Source organism: Ptiloglossa arizonensis, chromosome 6 (assembly GCF_051014685.1).
Source record: "Ptiloglossa arizonensis isolate GNS036 chromosome 6, iyPtiAriz1_principal, whole genome shotgun sequence".
NCBI lineage: Eukaryota > Metazoa > Arthropoda > Insecta > Hymenoptera > Colletidae > Ptiloglossa > Ptiloglossa arizonensis.
Window position 1 is genome coordinate 23,377,948 of NC_135053.1, and position 24,133 is coordinate 23,402,080.

The window sequence follows — 24,133 nt, forward strand, 5'->3', positions numbered from 1 at the left end:
CGGGGTTGGTTCTGTTCGCGCGTCCATTTCCAAGAGAAAAAACAAGATGGAGGCGGTGTACGCGCAAATTTACCGCAGAGACGATCATTATAACACTCGTTCGCGAGGGACGCTCGGGAGCGTTTGAAAATGCACGGTGAACGTTCGACAGACGATCGTGCACGCGATGCAATTCGAAGTTTCGGCATTGAAAGTGTCCAGAGAGACGAAAGACGAGGGAAACTCGAGCGCGAGTCTACTGCCCGCGAACACTACCAATACCTTTCTCTACCAGTCGTGTGTGGAGTGCTTGGTTCTGTTTCGTCTGGCATCGAAATTTCACCGTTGAGAAATCGGTGAAATGTATCGGGGTAAATTTGTCGCGGAACCTGCGATCGAGAATCGAGAACAAAGCGAGAAAGAGAGAAAATTGTCGACGAACGGTACCAAACCCAGCCTCTTCGTCGCTCAGGTTCGGGTTCTGTTCGCGATCGTCTCTAAAACTAGGAAATTGTTATTTTATTGTAGAACGTGATACAGAATCAAGAGAAACGAGGAATTGGGCGAGAAGATTGTCAGCGAACAGCGCCAAACCCTGTCTGTCTTCTTCTCCGGTGCGTTAGAAAAGTCTGTTCGCAGTGCGGTTGTCCGGGTGTTTGGCGAACATTAGAAGAATTTCGAGGTTCGATCTGCGGTTCAGGTGACAAGAGAAACGAAAGAAATGATACAAATCCAATTCGGTTCGTTTCGTTCAATGTAAAACGGTTAATTGTTTTGTTCTTTTTCTTTTTCTTTTTTTTTTTTTTCTGTTCAATTTCTACGAGACGACGACGACGACGTCGTCGCACGTGTGATAGCCGTCGCTCGTGGTAAATCGAAAAAAAAAAAAACCGCTATTCGATCGAGTGCTTGCGATTTTCAAGCCTTTTATTGTTTCAGGCTTGTGCGAACGTGGCAATTAACTGGTCCGAAGAGTAAACGAATCCTCCGGAGCCATTCGAAAATTCTTTCGCTCGAACGATCGCTAACGGGAAACGATCGAGTGTGCGACCGACTTCAGAATTGAGTTCTCTTTCACCGAACACGTGTACCGGGAGGATCGCAATCGGTCCGTGGACGGTTTACGTACATCCGGTGAATCGGTAATATCGTCGATCTAACGAGAATCAACGACGACAGTGTGCGTATCGTCGATGAAAATTAACAAGAATTTCACGTATTCTCGGATTCATCTGCAACGAAACGCAAGCGAGCACACTACTGCAAGCGAGCACACTACTGCGAGTAAGCACAGTACCGCGAGTAAGCAAACTTAGAAAAACGAACGTGAAAATATATGTGTATCGAAGTTTGGAATAGTTGTTGCACGTTCGATTGATATTTACCGAACGATCGATTCCCAGTTTGTTATGCTTCTCGCGTACCGCGTTCTACGGATGTACGTAAAGCCGCGCGACCACCGAGTGCACGATCTTCGCACCGCTTTGTAAAAATTTAAGCTCACTGTCGGACATGCTCACTGTCGAGGGACTTGTCTAAGGCACTGTACTCGCCGTGTGTTATGCGCGCATTGTTCCCTCTTCGTCTCGTGTGCTTGTTTCGTCTCTGTTCGTTGTCCAGTACGTGCACGTTGCGAAATTTCGTGTGTCCACTGTCCACGGGGGAACAAGCTAGAGGTAGAGGAGAGAGAATCGTTCTCGTACATTTCGTACGGTAAACCAAAGGATTTGCGCATTGATTAACCCGTGATTCGGGGTACGACCGAGAAGCGTTCGGATCTCGCGTACGGAAATCGAATCGAGAATCTGGGATGGAATCGTTTCTCTTGGGTAGAGAGTTTCGTTCTCGACGAGGCACGATTTCACGAGGATTTGGTCCGAGCGAGAAAATGGTGTCTCGAGGGACACCTATATAAGTGACTAGAAAATGGTGTCTCGAGGGACACCGATTCAGTAACGCTAGAAAATGGTGTCTCGAGGGACACCGATTCAGTAACGCGAGAAAATGGTGTCTCGAGGGACGTGTACTCGAGACCAATTCTCCTCGAGAACGAAGCCTCGTGGAAAAATCATTTATTCGTCGGTTAGCAATTTGTTTTGAATGAGAAATCATGGTCCGGTTGTACCGTCGATCGCTTAATGCAATGTCGATCCGTGCGTCGAGCAACCCACCGGAAATTAAGCTTCTCTATGGCGTGACGATTGTCTCGATTCGTTGAAATTCTCTCGAACGCGTTGCGAGTTTAAAGAGAGAAGAGGACGAACGACACAGGGACGAGAGTTCGAGAGAGAAACGTAGAAAGACAGGATTTTCGTCCGGACGATTCTCGCGCGGGAATCGAATTTACTTCCCGTAGGGATAATCTTAAAAAAAAGAAAGAAAGAAAGAAAACGATAGATCCAGCCGATCTGTCGATCGCAACCGTTATCGGAGTAGAATCAACGCAATCTCCTTTCGTTCCCCCCGTATCCACAACCAATGTTACTCTTCACGGACAAATGTTCCACCATTGTCGTTGACTCGCATCCTTGTTCATTTTCCTCCATGTCCTCGTCCTTCTCCTCCTCCTTCTCCTCTTCCTTACCCCCGAAACAACGTCTTGTATAAATATCGTCGACGCGTTGCATACAAAAAAACGAAAAACGAGGCGAGAAAACAAAAAAACGTGATAAGAAAATGGTTATATATAAATATATATTATACCGACACGTGTTTTTTCTATGTAATATTTTTTTTTTTTTTTTTTTTTTCTTTCTTCATAGGGTACTACTACCGCTACTATTATTACTATTTACCATTAACTATTAACTATTAACTACTACCAACTATTACTACTACCATTACTACCGTTGCTGCTACCGCTAATTACACTATTCACTACGTTGTAAACTTGTATGGAGAGAACACCGCGAACCAATCGGAAACGATCTATAGCGGGAGGTTACGGAACGTTCGCTCGACGACCGATCGAGAAAACCGGAAGCGACGGATCCACGAGAATCCGGTTACACTGAATGTGTGTGGTCTATCGCGCGATCTTCGCTCACATTTCTGTGATTCTTGCCACCGTTCCGTTTTCCTTGTCCTCTGCACTCGGACGTTGGGTGGAATTTCCAAATTCACGGATCCGGATAGAATTATTCACACACGTTCACAATGTCCGGGCATTAACGAGGACGCCATCGGAGATGCTCGCCTGCCAAACCTTAAGACTTATACACCGGTATCCCTCCCCCCTCCAACTGTGGAAACACCTCCGAGCGAGAGACACAAGGCACGCGTCGAAACGAGTCGTCTTCCATGTTCGCTAAATTCTTATATACGTACACACACACACACACATATATATATATATTTTTTACGAGTATTTCTCGTCGATAACGACACGAAACACGACGTCGTTCGCGATAAAGCGTATCCGCGCGTCTCGATTCGCGGGATTGAAATGCGTTTCGAATCGAGCACGACGCGAACGAAGCCGTATCCGAGTTCGTTTGCGTTAACAAAGTGTATACGAATTTTATGTTTCGTCGTAGGACGACTCGTTCCGCGCTCGTCTGCCTTATCGTTACAGGGGACTCGATTATAGTCAACGATGGTACAGCAAGGGTCAATACAAATACGGAACGTATTAAAAAGATAAATGGAGTGACGTCGTATCCAATCTTTGTTCACTTTCGAACAGTTCCACCGATACTTTTTATTCTAGCCCCCCCCTCGAAAGTGGTGAAAACTTGGACCGCAGATGGTCACCGAACGAATTGTTTTTTTTTTTTTTTGTTAATAACGTAATAACGAGCGACATACGAGTGCAAAGGGATCGACGCCTCTGTTTAACGTAGCGGTGGAGGGCGTCGAAATTTTTGTACGAATAAGAGTTTATTACGATAATACTTGAACTACCTTTGTACCAATATTATTAACGACGTCGTTTGGAATGATTATTATAAATATTGCGTGATTTATTGCTCCATGATTTCGTTAACTTTGTACAGGATGATACCCGATATCATCGTCGTGTAATAATTACTTTTTGTAATTGCTATTTGATATTAATCGTCTCGATCCCTCCCACCGTTTTTTTTTCTTTTCTTCTTCTTCTACTTCTTCTTCTTCTTCTTCTTCTTCTTTTTTTTCGTTTACTCCTCTCTTCTCGATCAATACGCATTTATCGCTCGAAAGAAAAGTCTCCTCGATCGAACACGCGGCCGCGTTACTTTCGAGTTTCGTAATGTAAGATTAGTTAAAGTTAGATTTGATCGATGCTTCGTCGAACTACCTCAAATTCGAAAGAACGTCGCGCGAAGTGACGTCGTGAATTTTATCGTGAGCGATCGTTTCTCAAATTTTTTCATTGCCGATGAAATTTTAACGAGTGTTTAGAATTACGTTCCGGAGCGATCGATCGATCGTTCGTACGTTCGTACGTTCGTTCGTTCGTTCGGGCCATCGTATCGAGGAGCAACGCACGAGTCGTTTAACTCGGAGGAAACGAATCACTGCCAGCCCGAGCGAATGCCCTTGCGTTTCCCGCCACGACTGATTGATATGCGGAAACCGTTCTCGCTTCGATCCGCCGCTTCCTCCTCGTAGATCGTTGCGATACCACCGTGGTTCTCGCGAGAAGCGAAAATCGTTCTCGAGGGTGATCGATGATGCCAGCGTAAATCCAGAGGAGCGACTGAACGAATCCTCCGTTGTTCTTTTTCGTTTCGTTTATCATACGGAGCACAGTTTGCGTCCAACGAAACGTGAAGACCTCTTTCTGGTAGCCTCGCAACTATCCAAACTTCGTAACACGTCTTCGCGTATTAAAAAAATCGGATAAGTTTCATTTCGTTCGCGAAACGAGTGAAACAAAAAGACTTTGTTCGGTCAAGGTCGCGTTTCTCGTTCACGTATCGTCCCCGATTCGCTCCTCCTTCGATGCATCGACCGCCAAGACGATTTTACGAAAAATTTCCCCCGTATTTTATACCTTGATACCCAACCTTTCGGAAAAATTTAGATATCTAAATTTGATTCTTAGATATCTAGAAAAGTTTCGATATCTAACCGTGTACGAATAGCACGGCAGTCCTGTGTAAATTAAGAGTTTGGATGTTGGTCGGTGTGTCGAGAGAACCTCGGTTAGCGGTTTACGTTCTCTGTCCTTCGAACGGAACGGTGGGCGGAGCGAGTAGGCGGAGCGTGTGGGCGGGAAACAGTGGTGGGATACCTGTGCGGTGCATGGTGGGGGTAGCCACTTGGCGCGACCTTGAGCGGCCAATATTGCTTAACCCTTTGCACTCGAGTTTCTTTGCTACCAAACACCGACGCCTCGAGAAAATCCTTCGAGTGGTAAAATTAATCCGGAACGGAACATTTTTACATACTTCGCACACGTGCGTTTACACTCTACGAGAACGTAATATTTCAATTCCAATTTGAATTCTAAACCACGAAATTTTCCCCTAAAATTAATCTGGAATGGAACATTCTTATATACTTCAGTATACTTGTTTACACTCTACAAGAACGTGAAATTTAAATTCCAATTTGAATTCTAAACCACGAAGTTTTCCCCTAAAATTAATCTGAAATGGAACATTTTTGTATACTTCGCTACACTTGTTTACACTCTACAAGAACGTGAAATTTAAATTCCAATTTGAATTCGAAACCACCAAGTTTTTCCGGATTGAAAATAGTACACCGAATTATACGGCGACCAAGGATCTTCTCTCGAGTCCAAAGGGTTAACTCGGTGCTTCTGATTAACTTGTCGGGGATCGCTGTAAGTCCGCCGATAATTCGTTCTGCTTCGTACGGTCGAGATATCGTAAATATTCAATCCCGTCACGATACCTCTTCTTTCGATGCTCGAAACATTTCTAATCGGTATCGTTGATCACACACTGTCACCGAAAATCGATCGATATCGAGTTCTTCGCTTCGCCGCGCACCCAAAGGAATTGCCAAGTGATTTCAACGGCCGGCTAGTGAGCTCGTTGACGCAAACTGAGCCGAACGATGCGATCGCGAGGACGCGTTTCACCGATCCGAGGTGAAATATAAACAAAACGGTCGCGCATGCTCGATTTCGCTCGGCCTAGAGGAAATCTTTCCTCTTATTCCTCGAGACCTCAAGGGAGGCTTCATCGAACCGCGAGACTTCTCGTACGAGAGGTAGAAAATCGCGAAACGAATTCATCGAGTGACGAAGAAAAAAAAAAGAAAATAAAATAAAAAAGAACGCGCGAAACCGGTCTCCGGTCCGAGTAGCGAAGGAAATTCGTCGACGAGTCGTCACGACGATCCCCCGGCATCGAGGATACACGATTAATTGTATTTTAAATATACTAATCGACAAAACTGTATCGAAGCGACCGGTTTGTATATGTACATATATATACAATTACTATGATCCATTAAGGGCGAAAAGAAAAAAAAAAAACATATTACTATAACGATGAATGATGCGCGAGCGTGATACGGACGAAGAGCGCGTTCTCTTCGCGTGTACGGTGTACGTGTGTGCGAATGTGGGAGAGAAAGAGAGAGAGTGTGTGTGTTTACTGCGTGCGTGCATCCGTGTTCGAATCGGGCGCGTGTGAGAAAGAACGGCGATGGTTAATTAGGTAAACGAAATATCCGAGGATACAAACAAAGTCGAGACCGACGAAGAGTGTACTCTATTAAAAGAAAAAAAATGTCTTTGTGTACTATAACGAGCGAGAGGTGAAACCGAGCGAAGAGAAGCGTTATTAAGCGTCGCGAAGCGAGCTGCTGCGGGCTTGCCTTTCCGTTTCGATTTAATTCTTTTTTTTTTTCAATTTTCATTTTTCTTTTCTTTTCTTTTTTTTTTCCCCTTTCTTTCGAGTTTCACAGTTGTACGTCGTTCTCTCGCTTCCGGGGAAAAGGAAACGAGAATGCGTGTGAGTGCGAACGCGTGCGACGAAGAGAATTACACGCGTGCGCGAGAAAATACGCGAGGGGTGGGGGAAAAAAGAAAAACGCGATACTCGTGGCTTTCGTTTGCACTCTAGTACGAACAATTATCGTTTTCCCGTAATATCACATCGCACAAGCAACTCTTGCCATCTGCGAGACTCGATCTTCCATGTTCCATTCACGTTTTCTTTCTTTGTAGGTTGATGAAAAGCACGAGCGGCTAAACGATCGACAATGATCGACCGTCTTCTAGGTACCTCTGGATATCGTAATCATGTAAACGAGCTGATCCGTTTGAGGTTTTTACGAAGAATCGGTGATTAAGAAGGACGAGCGCGAGACGAAGCCAGACCGACCGTCTTGTTTCCGAAGGACTTCCATTTTTGTTTTAACACGTTCGACCGCCATTTGAAGTTACAGGTTCGAGCGTCGGGACCTCGTGAACGTATTACGAGAACGATATCGTAGACGCGGGTGTAAGCAAGCCTCGCGTGCGTCGGTTCTCGTTCACGTTGTATCGCAACGCGTTGCGCGCGAACCGATCTCCTCGACTTTCGACGAATCGCGTTCGAGTATCGCGCGCATGCGCGCGGTTAACTTTACGGGTTCGAGTTCCAGCGATCGACACCGTCGCATGGACGATACATACATTTCGCTACGGAACGTGTTAAAGCGATTCTGCGTCGCGACGATCCCGTTCCGAAAGAGACTCGTTCACACGGTCTTGTTCATTTTTCTTATTGTTTAAGATCTCCGAGGATGGCAAGAGCGTACAGGTCGATAAGAAGCACAGCCCCGCTGATCGATCTGCGGCAATTAATCGAGACGGCGCGATGTTAACAACGACGAGGAAAAGAGAAAGAAAGAAAAGAGAGAGAGAGAGAGAGAGAGAGAAAAGAGAAAAAAATGAAAAGAAAACGAACCAAAAAAAAAAAAACAAAAAAAATGAAAAAAAAAAAAACAAATTGTATAAATTCGCCGCTGTTCAATCTATCGTTCGCGATCTATCGAGCGTCGACCCACCAGATTCGCACGATCGTACTTTTCCACGGGGGAGAGTCGCGTCGACGAATGCAAAAAATTTTCTTTCCGTTCTTCTGCGTCAGCGTTTTCTTTTTCTCGCATTTTTACCTTTTCACGCGAGTCGCGTCCCATCGACGGACCGAGACTCGCGTCCTCACCGGTGGGTCGAACGATCGTGATCAAATCAAGCTTGCATTGTCTTCGACATTCTTGATGTGTGAGTTCGTTAAACTTCTAAGCGAAGTGCAATTGTAAGATTTATCGACCATCGTTGTCCGTTTGCTTCTTCGTTGTCAAAGTGAGCACCGCGCATGCGCGGCCGCGGTGGCGCGCGCATGCGCGAGACAAATGCTGCACCGATGTTGCGCGGATCGCATCGAATTATACGCGAAAATGCCAAATTTTTGTTCCCGTATACTCCCTGGTTTGCATTCTTCGTTTTCGGTTAACACCGACGCGTTCACACCGGGGTGTGTTTGTTAATCCTTTATGCGATCGAGAGCGCGTGCGATCGACGAACGCGCGAGATTCTCGGGACGAAAACGATGGAAAAATCAAAACGGGCAGCTGCTGTATCGTGCGTAACTGTTCGATTAGCGATGATGCATCGAACACTTATCGTGTATTGTGAATTCTTTTGTACTTGTATCGTCGTATCCCGAGATAGCGATTCTTAATCCGGCGTTCGAGTCGTGTGTATTTCTCGACCGTTTTCGATCACCGATACTCGAAGACGGTCGTTCTTTTTATTTTTTTTTTATTTTTTTATTTTTTTTCTCTTTGGTTTTTCATTCGTCGCACCGAGCCATCGAAATGGCACGCGGAACGATTAAGAATCGCTGCCGTAAAGGGTTAATTGAGAATCGAGTGAAACGCGACGTCCGATGATTTTTATTTCACGAAGTGATTAAACGTCGTCTTCGTGCAGGCAGTCTGATTTCGCGTTTTTCTCCGCCACTCTTTATGTTCACCGTAGGGGTAAAATAATACCGATTAGGAGCCGAAAACAAACGTTTGTTTTTAGATCGGAAACGGCGACGGGGGAGCGGCCGCGGAACGACGCGTCTCGGTAAAATATTTTCGGTAATACGAGTTTCTTCTGCGACGAGCGCGATCATCGTTCCGCGGCCGGTTCAGCCGTCGGCTCGTCGAATTCTAGTTGAATAATAAAAAAAGAAGAAACGAAGCATTTTTTAAGTTAAATGAGATAAACGAACAACTACGTTTCAGCCTTTGTCTGACTTTATCCCCAATCTCGATTGTCCGTTTCATTTCTTTTTTTGCATACGAGGGTGGTTTCGCTCGCCTCGGTCCACCTTGGTGTCTGCCTTCGTTACTTTCGATGGGTACGAGAAGAATACTTGGCAGGTGGAAAGGTTGTTCGTTTCGCGAGACACGCATATTACGGTTAACGGATATTTTTACAGTAGTTACATATTTTTATATTTCACCTTACGGGACGAACGACCTCTTCACCGACGGAGTTTCGATACGAGCCGACAGTAAAGTCTTAAGTGAAATATTTTTATTTGATACGTTCGCCTGTAACATATTGTTTTTGATATTCGGTCGAAGGTGACGATCATTGTACAATTGTTTTTAAAGCGAAAAATTACAATCAGTTTATTTTGTAAACGAGACCTCATTGTACGGCAAGAGTGCAATTCACATCGCCAAGAATCCACCGTCTACGGGTAAACTGGCCCCGTTGATCATGGAGCTGCGATCGCTCAAGAGATACACGATCGCGTCCACCACCTCGTCGACTTCTGCAAATAGAATAGCACGGGAGTCAATGTTACCTGGGGAGCAGCTCGCAGCGACTGTTACAGTTAGTTCTTTCACCGTCGAGGCGTTCTCCATCTCATCGTTCCATAAGTAACGATAACATTTCAAACAAAACCACTTACCACCGAATCGACCCAATGGTATCTTACTCAGCATAGTTTGTGCTTTGTTGGGTTCGCTCCAGCCTAGTCTTCCCATGTCCGTCATGATCACCGTAGGGTTCACCGTGTTCACGCGAATATTGTGCGGGCCAAGTTCAAGGGCCATTGTTCTAAAAAAAAAAAAAAAGAAAAAAGTTATCCGCCGGTCTCAATTTACGGAAAGTGGAAATAAAAATGTTCCGCCGACTACGCGCTGGTCTCACGGAAGATATCGCGAATCGAGTACCGGAGCATTGTAAATATCGATCTTTTTTTTTCCATTGTCTAGAGTTTAGTTACATTCACCTGGACATCGCGTCTACGGCTCCCTTGGAGGAGCAGTAGACAGTGTGGTCCTTCAACGCGGCTTGACTGGCCTGCGAAGATACATTGACGATGCTGCCACCGACTTTTCTCTCGATCATGTTCTTGGCGACCACCTGAGAGACATTCAGGATGGGTTTGACGTTTACGCCAAAAGACAGATCGAAGTCTTCCTCCGTGGCATCGAGGAAAGACCGAAGACGGGCAACGCCGGCATTGTTCACCAGAAGATCGATGGGCAGAACGCTTTGTACAGCCTTCCTGCTGGAATTCCAGTCGAGAAGATCTGTGCAAACGATCTCTATGCGTGGATCCTCCGCGCGGAGCTTCTCCAGTTCCTCCCTGGTTTTCGACAGTGCTATCACTTGCCCTTTGTATTTCGAGAGACGGAGAACCAACTGCTTTCCTATGCCTACGATTTTTTAAACGGGTAACTTCTTCGTTGAAATTGGCCCCTATACGGGTGGATTGAAAAACAGCAATAACAAGCATACCAACCGTACCGGTATGTCGATCGACTCGACTCGAGTATAAAGAAGCGTACGCAGTGACACAAGAGCAGACGATTAACGAATATAGAAACGAACAAGGTAATTATCGTTAGAATTTTATTCGACGTGCAGACTGATAAATAGGACAACGTAGGTCCGTGTAAAAGGAATCAAAACGAAGAGAAGAAAATGAGAGAAAGTTACACGAGTTGTTCGAAATAAAGTTATTGAAATGTATCAGAGTTACATTCTTATTCTCGCGATTCTTATGCGTTAGAAAAGTTCTCCAAGTTAGTGTACTGTATTTCTAAATACTCTAAATTCGCAGCCGATTAGCTCGGTATTACCCGCGACTAACGATAATTCTTGGTCGCGGGTAATACCGATTACCAGGTCTCACCACGCGGAGGTTGCTGCGAGCGGAGACCCGGAGAGAGATAGATGGAATCAAAGTTCCATCGATCTCCCTCGACGCGAGATACAAACGAAATTACCAAACCGGAAGATGGAAGGAATCAAAGTTCCTTCGATCTTCTGGTTTAGTTCTGCCGAGCAATCACATTATGGAAAAATGAGGCAAAATTGGGAAAGACGCGACGCGAACCGTGGAGTTGGTCCTACTAGGTCTATCCCGTTTCCCCTCAGTGGGCCCGATTGTCAAGGAACTGCGCGACGCCGTCCACTCCTCTAGAGGAGTGCCCCGTTTCTCCCAACTCCGCAGCCAGGAGCCACGCAAGCGTGGACCTGACTCACGGAGGATGACGAAGAGAGGGTCTTATGATGGAACAAGGGCTTCCGCAGGGACCGGTGCGAACACCTGCCCCTGTGTTCGCAGCATGTTCTCTCTCTAAGCGGACCTACCAGAAGAAACGGCGATAGACCGTTCGGACCAGCTACACGGCCGGTCACTTGCTTATGCAACAAGCAGAGGTGCCCGGACTGTGAGACGAGGAAGCGAGCAAAAATAAGCTAAAGATTGGGTAATTGCTCGGCAGATCACAGATGTTTGTACATGGTGGCCTTAAAACTAACTTACTCTAAGCTTGACTACAGATCCCACAGTGGATGCGACGAGAAAGTCCTCTTCTGTTTATCTAAGAGAAACCTAAAGTCGAGGCATGATAGAAAATAGAAACAAAGTTGGTTAATGATTAAATAAGTCAAGTAGTAAGAAAGAAAATAAACGAAGCAATGACAAAAAAATAAACATGAACAAAGAAAAAAATTGAAAGAAAAAAAAATTTGAGAGATTGGTCGCCAGTACCGACCACCGCCTATCGGCGGTCAGTACCGGTTACCAAGATGGGGCCCCCCTACCCCTCCCATGTACGTAAAATGAAGCCATCCGTCCACCTCGAAGGCTCCTCCTGGAATGAAATTTTCTAAAAAGGGGGGCTCCTTATATACCCACCACAAGGTCACCCACCGTTACTTTGATTGTCTTTGTTCGACCTAACCGAATATTTCAAGAAATTTATGGCTTTTAAGCCATTATTTATACTAGGACATTGTTAATAATTGTTTAAACTATGGTCCTACAACGGTTGTTAATAATTATGATAAATAAACTTCAGGATATTGCTAAATCTGGGAAGGAATACGGTTTCGGTGAATGTTTGTTCATTTCCGCGATTGTTATTAACATTTACGCATTTTACCAATATTAATCGAAGAATGTGCATCCTTTTTATGCATTACAAATGATTAAGTAATTTATAGAAATTGATTTTGATCGAAATTCGAAGTAAAAAGTGTTTCGTAAAGTTTTAAACCATGGAAAGTAATAATTGTTCATTAGATACATGAATTTAACATTTGTTTAATTCTTATAATTTACACAATACGCGTAGAAGTTGTATTTTTTACTTGAAAGCGCCGAAATTCAATTAATCGCTTTTCTAGAGAGAAAAATAATCGTGATGAATACTTATAAATCGATAATCGATATGTATAGCCTTGACAATGTCGGTTGGATCTCAATCATAACAATTCCATCGTGAACAAAGAATATTTCAACGAAATAATATTTTAAGCCATTATTTATACTAGGGCATTGATAATAATTGTTTAAACTATCGTCCTACGACGATTGTTAATAATTATGATAAATAAACATCAAGATATTGCGAAATTTACGAAGCGGAACGGTTTCGGTAAATGTTTGTTCATTTCCGCGATTGTTATTAACTTTTACGCATGTTCCCAATATTAATCGAAGAATGTGCATCCTATTTATGCATTACAAATAATTAAGTAATTTATAGAAATTGATTTTGATCGAGATTCGAAGTAAAAAGTGTTTCGTAAAGTTTTAAAGCATGGAAAGTAATAATTGTTCATTAGATACATGAATTTAACATTTGTTTAATTCTTATAATTTACACAATACGCGTAGAAGTTGTATTTTTTACTTGAAAGCGCCGAAATTCAATTAATCGCTTTTCTAGATAGAAAAATAATCGTGATGAATATTTATGAATCGATAATCGATATGTATAGCCTTGACAATATCGGTTGGACCTCAATCATAACAATTCCATCGTGAACAAAGAATATTTCAACGAAATAATATTTTAAGCCATTATTTATACTAGGGCATTGTTAATAATTGTTTAAACTATGGTCCTACAACGGTTGTTAATAATTATGATAAATAAACATCAAGATATTGCGAAATTTACGAAGGAATACGGTTTCGGTGAATGTTTGTTCATTTCCGCGATTGTTATTAACATTTACGCATTTTACCAATATTAATCGAAGAATGTGCATCCTTTTTATGCATTACAAATGATTAAGTAATTTATAGAAATTGATTTTGATCGAAATTCGAAGTAAAAAGTGTTTCGTAAAGTTTTAAACCATGGAAAGTAATAATTGTTCATTAGATACATGAATTTAACATTTGTTTAATTCTTATAATTTACACAATACGCGTAGAAGTTGTATTTTTTACTTGAAAGCGCCGAAATTCAATTAATCGCTTTTCTAGAGAGAAAAATAATCGTGATGAATACTTATAAATCGATAATCGATATGTATAGCCTTGACAATGTCGGTTGGATCTCAATCATAACAATTCCATCGTGAACAAAGAATATTTCAACGAAATAATATTTTAAGCCATTATTTATACTAGGGCATTGATAATAATTGTTTAAACTATCGTCCTACGACGATTGTTAATAATTATGATAAATAAACATCAAGATATTGCGAAATTTACGAAGGGGAACGGTTTCGGTAAATGTTTGTTCATTTCCGCGATTGTTATTAACTTTTACGCATGTTCCCAATATTAATCGAAGAATGTGCATCCTATTTATGCATTACAAATAATTAAGTAATTTATAGAAATTGATTTTGATCGAGATTCGAAGTAAAAAGTGTTTCGTAAAGTTTTAAAGCATGGAAAGTAATAATTGTTCATTAGATACATGAATTTAACATTTGTTTAATTCTTATAATTTACACAATACGCGTAGAAGTTGTATTTTTTACTTGAAAGCGCCGAAATTCAATTAATCGCTTTTCTAGATAGAAAAATAATCGTGATGAATATTTATGAATCGATAATCGATATGTATAGCCTTGACAATATCGGTTGGACCTCAATCATAACAATTCCATCGTGAACAAAGAATATTTCAACGAAATAATATTTTAAGCCATTATTTATACTAGGGCATTGTTAATAATTGTTTAAACTATGGTCCTACAACGGTTGTTAATAATTATGATAAATAAACATCAAGATATTGCGAAATTTACGAAGGGGAACGGTTTCGGTGAATGTTTGTTCATTTCTGCGATTGTTATTAACATTTACGCATTTTACCAATATTAATCGAAGAATGTGCATCCTTTTTATGCATTACAAATGATTAAGTAATTTATAGAAATTGATTTGGATCGAGATTCGAAGTAAAAAGTGTTTCGTAAAGTTTTAAAGCATGGAAAGTAATAATTGTTCATTAGATACATGAATTTAACATTTGTTTAATTCTTAAAATTTACACAATACGCGTAGAAGTTGTATTTTTTACTTGAAAGCGCCGAAATTCAATTAATCGCTTTTCTAGATAGAAAAATAATCGTGATGAATATTTATGAATCGATAATCGATATGTATAGCCTTGACAATTTCGGTTGGACCTCAATCGCAACAATTCCATCGTGAACAAGGAATATTTCAACGAAATAATATTTTAAGCCATTATTTATACTAGGGCATTGATAATAATTGTTTAAACTATCGTCCTACGACGATTGTTAATAATTATGATAAATAAACATCAAGATATTGCGAAATTTACGAAGGGGAACGGTTTCGGTGAATGTTTGTTCATTTCTGCGATTGTTATTAACATTTACGCATTTTACCAATATTAATCGAAGAATGTGCATCCTTTTTATGCATTACAAATGATTAAGTAATTTATAGAAATTGATTTTGATCAAAATTCGAAGTAAAAAGTGTTTCGTAAAGTTTTAAACCATGGAAAGTAATAATTGTTCATTAGGTACATGAATTTAACATTTGTTTAATTTTTATAATTTACACAATACGCGTAGAAGTTGTATTTTTTACTTGAAAGCGGCGAAATTCAATTAATCGCTTTTCTAGATAGAAAAATAATCGTGATGAATATTTATGAATCGATAATCGATATGTATAGCCTTGACAATGTCGGTTGGATCTCAATCGCAACAATTCCATCGTGAACAAAGAATATTTCAACGAAATAATATTTTAAGCCATTATTTATACTAGGGCATTGTTAATAATTGTTTAAATTATGGTCCTACGACGATTGTTAATAATTATAATAAATAAACATCAAGATATTGCGAAATCTGCGAAGGGGTACGGTATCGGTGAATTTTTGTTTATCCACGCGATTGTTCTTAACATTTAGGCACGTCCCCAAGATTAACATTACAATGTGCACCTTGTGTGTGCATTACAAATTATTAATTACTTTGCAAATATTAATTTCGATCGAAAGTCGAGAAACATATGAATACCACGTTTTACTTTAATTTACGATCAAATTTAATTTCTATAGGCAAATCAGTGATTTACAATACATATAAAAGATGTACATTCTTCGGTTAATATTGGGAAAATGCGTATATGTTAATAACAATCGCGGAAATGAACAAACATTTACCGAAACCGTTCCCCTTCGCAAATTTCGCAATATCTTGATGTTTATTCATCATAATTATTAACAACCATCGTAGAACCATAGTTTAAACAATTATTAACAATGCCCTAGTATAAATAATGGCTTAAAATATTATTTCGTTGAAATATTCTTTGTTCACGATGGAATTGTTATGATTGAGGTCCAACCGACATTGTCAAGGCTATACATATCGATTATCGATTCATAAATATTCATCACGATTATTTTTCTATCTAGAAAAGCGATTAATTGAATTTCGGCGCTTTCAAGTAAAAAAAAAACAACTTCTACCCGTATTGTGTAAATTATAAGAATTAAACAAATGTTAAATTCATGTACCTAATGAACAATTATTACTTTCCATGCTTTAAAACTTTACGAAACACTTTTTACTTCGAATCTCGATCAAAATCAATTTCTATAAGTTACTTAATCATTTGTAATGCATAAGTAGGATCCACATTCTTGGATTAATATTGGGAAAATGCGTAACTGTTAATAACAATCGCGGAAATGAACAAACATTCAACGAAACCGTATTCCTTCGCAGATTTAGCAATATCCTGAAGTTTATTTATCATAATTATTAACAACCGTTGTAGGACCATAGTTTAAACAATTATTAACAATGTACTAGTATAAATAATGGCTTAAAAGCCATAAATTTCTTGAAATATTCGGTTTATTCGAACAAAGACAATCGAAGTAACGGTGAGTGACCTTGTGGTGGGTATATAAGGAGCCCCCCCTTTTTAGAAAATTTCATTCCAGGATGAGCTTCCGAGGTGGACGGATCTCTTCATTTTAGGAATCTGCAAGGAAGGGGCTCCCCTCTTGGTAACCGGTACTGACCGCCGATAGGCGGTGGTCAGTACTGGCGACCAATCTCTCAAATTTTTTTTTCTTTCAATTTATTTCTTTGTTCGTGTTTATTTTTTTGCCATTGCTACTTTTATTTTCTTTCTTACTACTTGACTGTATTTAATCATTGACCAACTTTGTTTCTATTTTCTATCATGCCTCGTATTTAGGTTTCTCGTAGATAGACAGAAGAGAACTTTCTCGTCGCATCTAGTGTGGGATCTGTAGTCAAGCTTAGAGTAAGTTAGTTTTAAGACCACCATGTACAAACATCTGTGATCTGCCGAACAATTATCCTATCTTTAGCTTATTTTGCTCGCTTCCTCGTCTCAGTCCGGTCACCTCTGCTTGTTGCATAAGCAAGTGACCGGCCGTGTAAGTGGTCTGAACGGTCTATCGCCGTCTCCCGGTGCGTCCGCTTCCAGAGAGGGCATGTTGCGAGCACAGGAGCAGGCATTTTTGCTGGTCCCTGCGAAAGCCTCCAAAATAGGACCCTCTCGCCGTAATGGTGGAGAAACGGGGCACTCCTCTAGGGGAGTGGAGGCGTCGTTCGTTTTCTCTCGAATCGGACCCACCGAGGAGAAACGGGATAGACCTAGTAGGACCAACTGCACGGTTCGCGCCGCGTCTTTCCCAATTTTGCCTCATATTTCCATAATTTAATTGCTCGGCAGAACTAAACCAGAAGATCGAAGAAACTTCGATTCCTTCCATCTTCCCGGTTTGGTAATTTCGTTTGTATCTCGCGTCGAGGGAGATCGATGGAACTTTGATTCCATCTATCTCTCTCCGGGTCTCCGCTCGCAGCAACCTCCACGCGGTGAGACCTGGTAATCGGTATTACCCACGACGAACGATAACTCTTGGTCGCGGGTAATACCGAGCTAATCGGCTGCGAATTTAGAGTATTTAGAAATATATTGGGTTATTCGGAAAGTCATTTCGTTTTTTGTTGGAGAAATTGAAACACGATCTGTTTAGAATCTATAAACGTTTTATTAAATTCAATATATATTCTCCATTTTGGTCCAATACCTTTTGCCATCTTTCGGGCATGAGATTGATTCCACGCTCGTAAAGCTTCTGATTTTTGCTGGGAAAAAAACTGGTCCAAGTGACATTTGACGTCTTGATTCAAAGTGATGGTTTTCCCGTTCAAAAAATTTTGCAGAGACCGGAACAAGTAATAGTCCAGTCAAAATCTGGAGAATATGGCGGGTGTGTACATCCTGTTCAAGTTGTAAAAGCTTTTCGCGGGTTACCAAACTTGTACGAGGACTCGCATTATCCTGGTGGAACACTATACCTTTTCTATTGATCAATTCTCACCTTTTCTGTTTGAGTAAATCATTCAATTTGTCCAGTTGATCACAGTACCCTTCAGAAATTACTTTCCAAACAACCCAAATAATAAATGTCCCAAAGTAACTTGGACAACTTTTGCAACGCATAAGAAACGCAAGAATAAGAATTAGTAACACCGATACGTTTCAATAACTTCATTTCGAATAACTCTCGTGACTTTCTTTCTCTTCTTTAATTCCCTATATGCGAGCCTGCCTCGTGCAAGTGTTATTCGACCATTACACCCTTTAAATTCGATACATTCTTCAGTACCGGTACGACCAAGTGTAAAAAAATTGTCGCAGGTGGCGAAAAAAAATTTGTGCCCTTTATGGAGTCAATACAGTATCGAATGCAACATCAAAATGGTGGTCTGAACGCTTCCGTTCTGGTAATATGGACATCGAAGATGAGACACTCTGGTAGGCCAATCGTCGAAAATGTCGATAAAATCATGGAAATCGTCTAGTCGGATCGGCACACGAGCACTATCCCATTGTCCAGGAATCGAAGATTAGCTAGAAAACCGTTTGGAACCATTTGCATAAGGCTAGTCTCGAGAAGAAGCTCGATGTATGGCTGCCACGCGAATTGACGCGAGAGAACCTTTTCGAGCGAATCGATGACTGCGATTCTTTGCCGAAAGGTAACGAAATCGATTCATTTTTGAAGCGGATGGTGACTGGGGATGAAAAATGGGTCACATAGGAGAACAACGGGCGAAAAAGATCATGATCCAAGCATGATGAGCCGGCCTAAACGATCACCAAGCCCTGATCAACGACCAAGAAGGTTTTACTGTGTGTTGGGTGGGATTGGAAGGGAATCCTCCATTATGAGCTGCTCACATCGGGTCAATCATTTAATTCGGACCTGTACTGTCAATAACTGACCGGATCGAAGCAGACGATCGACGAGAAGCGTCCAGAATTGGCCAATAGGAAGGGTGTTGGTTCCATGAAGACAACGCCAGACCGCACACATCTTTAACAACGTTCTAGAAGCTCCGAGAGCTTGAACGAGAGGTTATATCGCACCCACCGTATAGTCCAGACCTGACCACAAACGATTATCACCTTTCCAAGCATTTGCAAAATTTTCTTAATGGTAAAAAACTAACCTCAATATAGAGGCTTGCGAAAACGAGCTAGTCAAGTTTTGTTACCAGTAAGGACGAGGACTTGTTCGATGGCGGAATTATGAAATTGGCTTCAAAATGAACAGAAGTTATCGAACAAAACGGCGCATATTCGATCCAAATCCGAAAACTCTAACTTTGTTAATTTCATCGTCGAAATAAAGAGGAAAAACGCTCAGAACTTTTTACTTCATCCATTATACGATACAGTACACAGAGGAGGAGTCTGTGTGTAAATGGGGGACTTTCAGGGTATCTGTACCTTTTCTTTTTTTTTTTTTTTCAATTGTTTGAACTATTAACGAATTATTTATTACGTGACAGATTTACTTAAAAGAAGTAATTTTTGTTTGAAGCTTTTTTTGCGTCTTGTATTCGCGAGTTGCGTCGATAAAATTAAAGATAAACAAATAGTTGATCGTGAGTTTCAACCTCTTAGAGTTGATCAACTCGTCTGCCCACGAATCGAACTTTAGACGTTTCGTGAAGAAAGTTTCTTCGAACCGCCAAGCTCATGGAGACGCGACTCTTGCATTAATGTGTTTAATGGTGGGGGAATTTCCTCAACTCACTGCGTATGTAACCATTGTGCAATATTCGGCCGCTATGAAATTGAAAACACTTTGAAAAGTGTAACGAAATTTTTGGTAAAATTATTTTCATCTGCACTCAAGCGACGAAGTAAGAAAAATAATCGAAACGATCGTTCGGAAATTGATAACGATGTATGGGTATTCTCGTGTAACAGTACGATGTTCCTAAAATGTTTTTACATCTCTGTAGTTTATGCAGAGGTTATCGCGAAATAGCAAAAAATATTGATAACTTTCGATATTCTGTATTTCGCTATGTATCTCCTTTTATACGAAGAAAACATTCTGTTAACGAATCGATCATATTTAACTGCGAATCGTTTATATCAAATTAATGAAAAGACCATTAAACAGTTCTGAAAGATTTAGTTAAATATATATCAGTCGCTAATGATAAAGCTTATTACAATTCTTTCCATAGATGGAATTCAATTCTTTACAATTATTGACACAAATGGGTGTGTTTCGTGTTAAAGTAAGCGTTATCTTAATCTCACGAAACCGAGGTACAAGAAATAATTAACTCTGATTAGCTTGATTCGTATTCTTAACCAATAAGCGAGCTTCTCGTTCTATCGTGCAAAGATGAAATTAAAATTCGACAAACTTACGAGAACGTTATCGGCTTACTTTATCCCTATTTATAATTTAAACTTAAATTACTGTAATGTAGAGTGGAAAGCAAATTACATGCATATATGCCAATTTTGTAGCATACCTCGTCCAGCTCCTGTTACCAGAATGCGTTTACCCTCGAAATCGATGTTCATAGTTACAAACGTATTATAGCTACTGCGCAATGTTTCTTGATATGTCTGTTTATTCTATCTGATTCAGGGTTACCGAAAAAAAAATCCACGTGGCAAGAAAAAACTTGATATAGTTAATACCGTGACTCATGCTGTATCGAAATGATGGTAGGGGACTAAATAACGGGTGTCCATAAGTTCTATTTTATTACATTGTTGTAGGGTTCGGCTAGTCTTTTCAGTAGAAAATTTTGAATGGTATTTTTCTTTAATTATATGAATTTGTGACATTGGTTAAATGTAAAAAAATATACTGAACGAGGTTTGAAAAATTATTTATTTACATTATTGCTGTAATGTCAAATTTTAGTTAATGAAATATATACACTTAAACGAAAAATATACAGAAACATATGAATACATACTAAACATTCACAAGAAAATATATATATATATATATATATATATATATATACAAAAATCCACATACAATGTACATAAAAGTATATACAAAATGATATATGTATATACAAGATTATACAAGTTATACGTGTAAAAAATATAAATAAATACTAATTATCACTACCACTTTCTTCTGTATCATCTGGTACTATTGTATCGTGTAATTTGTTTTGTACAGTTTTGGGTTAAACCGATGTACATTAGAAATAATATGTCTGTGTCTGCGAATTAGCTTTGTCTGCTTTTAAGGTCTTTTTACATATTAAACATTTCCTGGAAAAGGATTTCTCTCGCATTAAGCTACTCACAATAAGAAGGAGAAATCCTTCAACCAAGATTCAATGAATCTTTCTCTAGTCATCTTCTTTGCACATGCTGAACCCATGCTGCCTTCAATATCCATTAATAAAATATTGATTACTTGAAAATTTGTTCTTTCTTGAACTTTTAAACTCGTGCATCAACATTAAACATACATTTTATTTGTCACCTACTCTAACTTCAATATCCATGGTGCTACTAGCAATAATATTGTTTGAGCTTGGTTATCCTTCAGCCGTGTTATTACCTACATATGTATTTATAAAATAATTTAAAATATAATGTGTGTACACAAATTTCAAAAAGAAGCTATTGAAAAAATGAACGATTTCATAAGTAAAGAAACACTTATTTAAAAACATTCTTTTTTAAAATTTAAACTCATGCATGAATATTCAAAAGTTATCTTACCTGATGTCTTATCGAAATTGCTGACAACAATAATTTACAATAATTCACAAACTTCGCACTAAAACCGAATTTAAATTTCAAATGTATAAGATAAATGTTGCTCATATCTCTAAACTAACATAACCTAACCTTAGATCTTAGGCTTTGTTCTAAACACACAATATAATAGGACACCCGTTATTTTTCCCCCATCACCAAATTTCCTTTACCATGCGCCTCGTAAAGCTTTTCCCGGTAAATCTGATCTGACCCTACCACAAGCCGTCAACGATTATTAAATACAATGACATTGGCTCTGCTCGTAACAACTGATTTTATAACCAATGAGGCAAGACAAACCTGCCGCACTTATTCAAATTCGTTTAAATGTTTCCGACGATGTCAGTTGTCAACTCTGAAATTTAACCTAAAGGTAGAAATCTTTTTGCGTTTTTGTTTATTTTTATTTTATATACATTTTAAATGAATTTTATATTCATTAAATTTTTAAATACATTTCGACATTAATACTTTATTTAAGTTAGCAAACTATTATTTAAAAAATATGTAAGTAAAAAACAACGTTTTTTCAAAAAATTAGTTGGAATTTTCGCGCTCTTTATTTTGAATTTTGAAGGTTTGTATCGAATAATCGATTATATATCGATACTGCAAATTAACCGTACTGGAAGAGGATATTTGTCACGTATAGATTCGTGTAAATCATTAACAGTTGTACTGTAAGAATTTTGTAATAATCCCTTTATAAAAGCGTTAATCAGTGCAGAGAATAAGTTTTATTAATTACTTCAAAAATTGAGTTATCTGAAATGATACCGTCGACAAACAGTATCGAGGTTTTATCAAATTTAACCTCAACGAAGCAATATTTTATCCACAAATAACTCCAGGAAGTAGGGTACAACATTTAATTTATTATCGGTGTCATCTCTCTCATTTTAAAACTTATTTCGCTTAATCAAAATGTGGTAATCGATCATTTTGATAATCACTTGTACAGACTTGTTGAACAATATTTATTCATTGAACCTTTGAATAAGAAGTAATGACAATCTATGGAAGAATTAATAATTTTTACAAATATATGATTTTGTACAGGTTAAACCGGTGTATAAAACCAGTTGTTTCAAGACGTGGGTAACGCTAGTTAACTGTCAAACAGTTAACTTTCAACGTCAATAGCAGAGACAAAAATTACTCCTTATATGATTGCAACAATTATCAAAACAATGACATTAACAGCTCTGCTGGGAAATGGTGGTACATTTCACCGTACTTTGATCTTTATGCTCAAACTTGGATGGCAATCAAGATTACGTCTCCCGATCTTGCTGATCATAGTCCTTGTCTCAATTGCTTATAGATTTCCCTATGAAGATGAATTTTAGAACGTGGATCAACATAGTTTGTGATTAAGGGTTTAGGTCACTTTATATATATTTTAGGTAGTGGAAGAAGATTTTAGGTTATTATGAAAAATATAAATAGTTGTTTATTTTTCATTATATGCAGGCTAAGCATATTAAAGATAAAAGGGTATTGTTAACATTTGTATTACGTTCTGTTGCTACTTTCAATTATAGACAAATATTGCATTGGAATTGTGTAGGCTAAGAAAATGATTATAAATCATTTTTATTTACATTTACCATATTGTGCCAATACCTTATTTAGCACAAGACACTCAAGTATACTGTATCTTTATTTGCTATGCTATATTATACATATAATAATTTTGTATTCACTTAGTTAAACACTATTACAGAACATGATCTTTTTTTTTTTACTCAAAGTTATAAGTTTGAGACTGACGATTACATTAAATGGGTTCTATTAAAGTGCAATAAAGTCAAATACATTTAAAGTTTGTAACAATGTATATATTATTAGGATTAAAGTACAGTTTTTTAGAATTGTAATTATTTTTGTTACTGAAATTGTATGTATAAATAATTTATCTTATGTAAGTATTTACAACTGTTTATAAAAGGCTGGTGATAATAAAAATAAAAAACAAATAATGATCGTAAATAGATTAATGAAAATTTATAATAAAAAATGTTTTTAAATACTTTGTAGAACTGGATTTCTTACCATTTATTATAAATAATGTATTATTGATACAATTCCCATTGTTTATAAGCGTTTCTAATTATCAATTGTTCATCGAATGTAAACAGTTATATTCGATGTTATTGATCATATAAAGTGAAGGAAGATTATTTATATAAATTGTTTTATTCCTATGTCACTTTAGGGAAATGATACTTTATTTCCTGAAATTTAACATATAATCTTTGAAATCATTTTTATAAAAGTATTTTTACGATTAGTCTGTACTTTATAATATTTATGGAATTTTATGCTAATGAAGTAAAGGGAGA

At 39.0% G+C, this 24,133-nt stretch overlaps 2 protein-coding genes and 2 long non-coding RNA genes across 14 annotated transcripts in view; 2 read left to right on the forward strand and 2 right to left on the reverse strand.

The window, feature by feature from the left end:
• LOC143148447 (casein kinase I) overlaps positions 1-24,133 on the forward strand; it is a 49,582-nt gene that overhangs the window by 23,774 nt on the left and 1,675 nt on the right. For 2 of the 7 annotated variants that reach the window (XM_076314772.1, XM_076314776.1), the window contains one exon: positions 919-9,164. The exons of 1 other annotated variant lie outside the window; for it this stretch is intronic. In XM_076314772.1, coding sequence (XP_076170887.1) covers positions 919-1,045 — 127 coding nt within the window. In that variant the 3' untranslated portion in view covers positions 1,046-9,164. 4 more of the 7 variants (XR_012992478.1, XM_076314774.1, XM_076314777.1 and 1 more) reach the window with 4 other exon arrangements.
• Positions 9,432-20,676, reverse strand: LOC143148453 (L-xylulose reductase). Its single transcript, XM_076314792.1, has 4 exons — positions 20,525-20,676; positions 10,170-10,599; positions 9,846-9,994; positions 9,432-9,704 (listed from the first exon to the last, which is right to left on the reverse strand). The coding sequence occupies exons 1-4, from the start codon at positions 20,574-20,576 to the stop codon at positions 9,601-9,603; spliced, it is 735 nt and encodes a 244-aa protein (XP_076170907.1). The 5' UTR covers positions 20,577-20,676; the 3' UTR covers positions 9,432-9,600.
• Positions 20,954-22,024, reverse strand: LOC143148457 (uncharacterized). 2 transcript variants are annotated; one of them, XR_012992486.1, is made up of 3 exons: positions 21,750-22,024; positions 21,494-21,585; positions 20,954-21,407 (listed from the first exon to the last, which is right to left on the reverse strand). It is a non-coding gene; the product is annotated as an uncharacterized LOC143148457 (long non-coding RNA). The 2 variants fall into 2 exon arrangements; XR_012992485.1 differs by having other exon boundaries at positions 21,011-21,585; positions 21,750-22,016.
• Positions 21,785-23,668, forward strand: LOC143148456 (uncharacterized). 4 transcript variants are annotated; one of them, XR_012992481.1, is made up of 2 exons: positions 21,785-22,161; positions 22,848-23,668. It is a non-coding gene; the product is annotated as an uncharacterized LOC143148456 (long non-coding RNA). The 4 variants fall into 4 exon arrangements; XR_012992483.1 differs by lacking the exon at positions 21,785-22,161 and adding an exon at positions 22,420-22,642 and having other exon boundaries at positions 22,848-23,664; XR_012992482.1 differs by lacking the exon at positions 21,785-22,161 and adding an exon at positions 22,420-22,647 and having other exon boundaries at positions 22,848-23,663.

Coding starts and splice junctions, on each gene's coding strand:
- LOC143148453 (XM_076314792.1), bottom strand. CDS start 20,576: ATGAACATCGATTTCGAGGGTAAACGCATTCTGGTAACAGGAGCTGGA. Junction 10,600..20,524: donor GGTAACAGGAGCTGGACGAG/GTATGCTACAAA, acceptor AAAAAATCGTAG/GCATAGGAAAGCAGTTGGTT. Junction 9,705..9,845: donor ACCATTGGGTCGATTCGGTG/GTAAGTGGTTTT, acceptor TTCTATTTGCAG/AAGTCGACGAGGTGGTGGAC.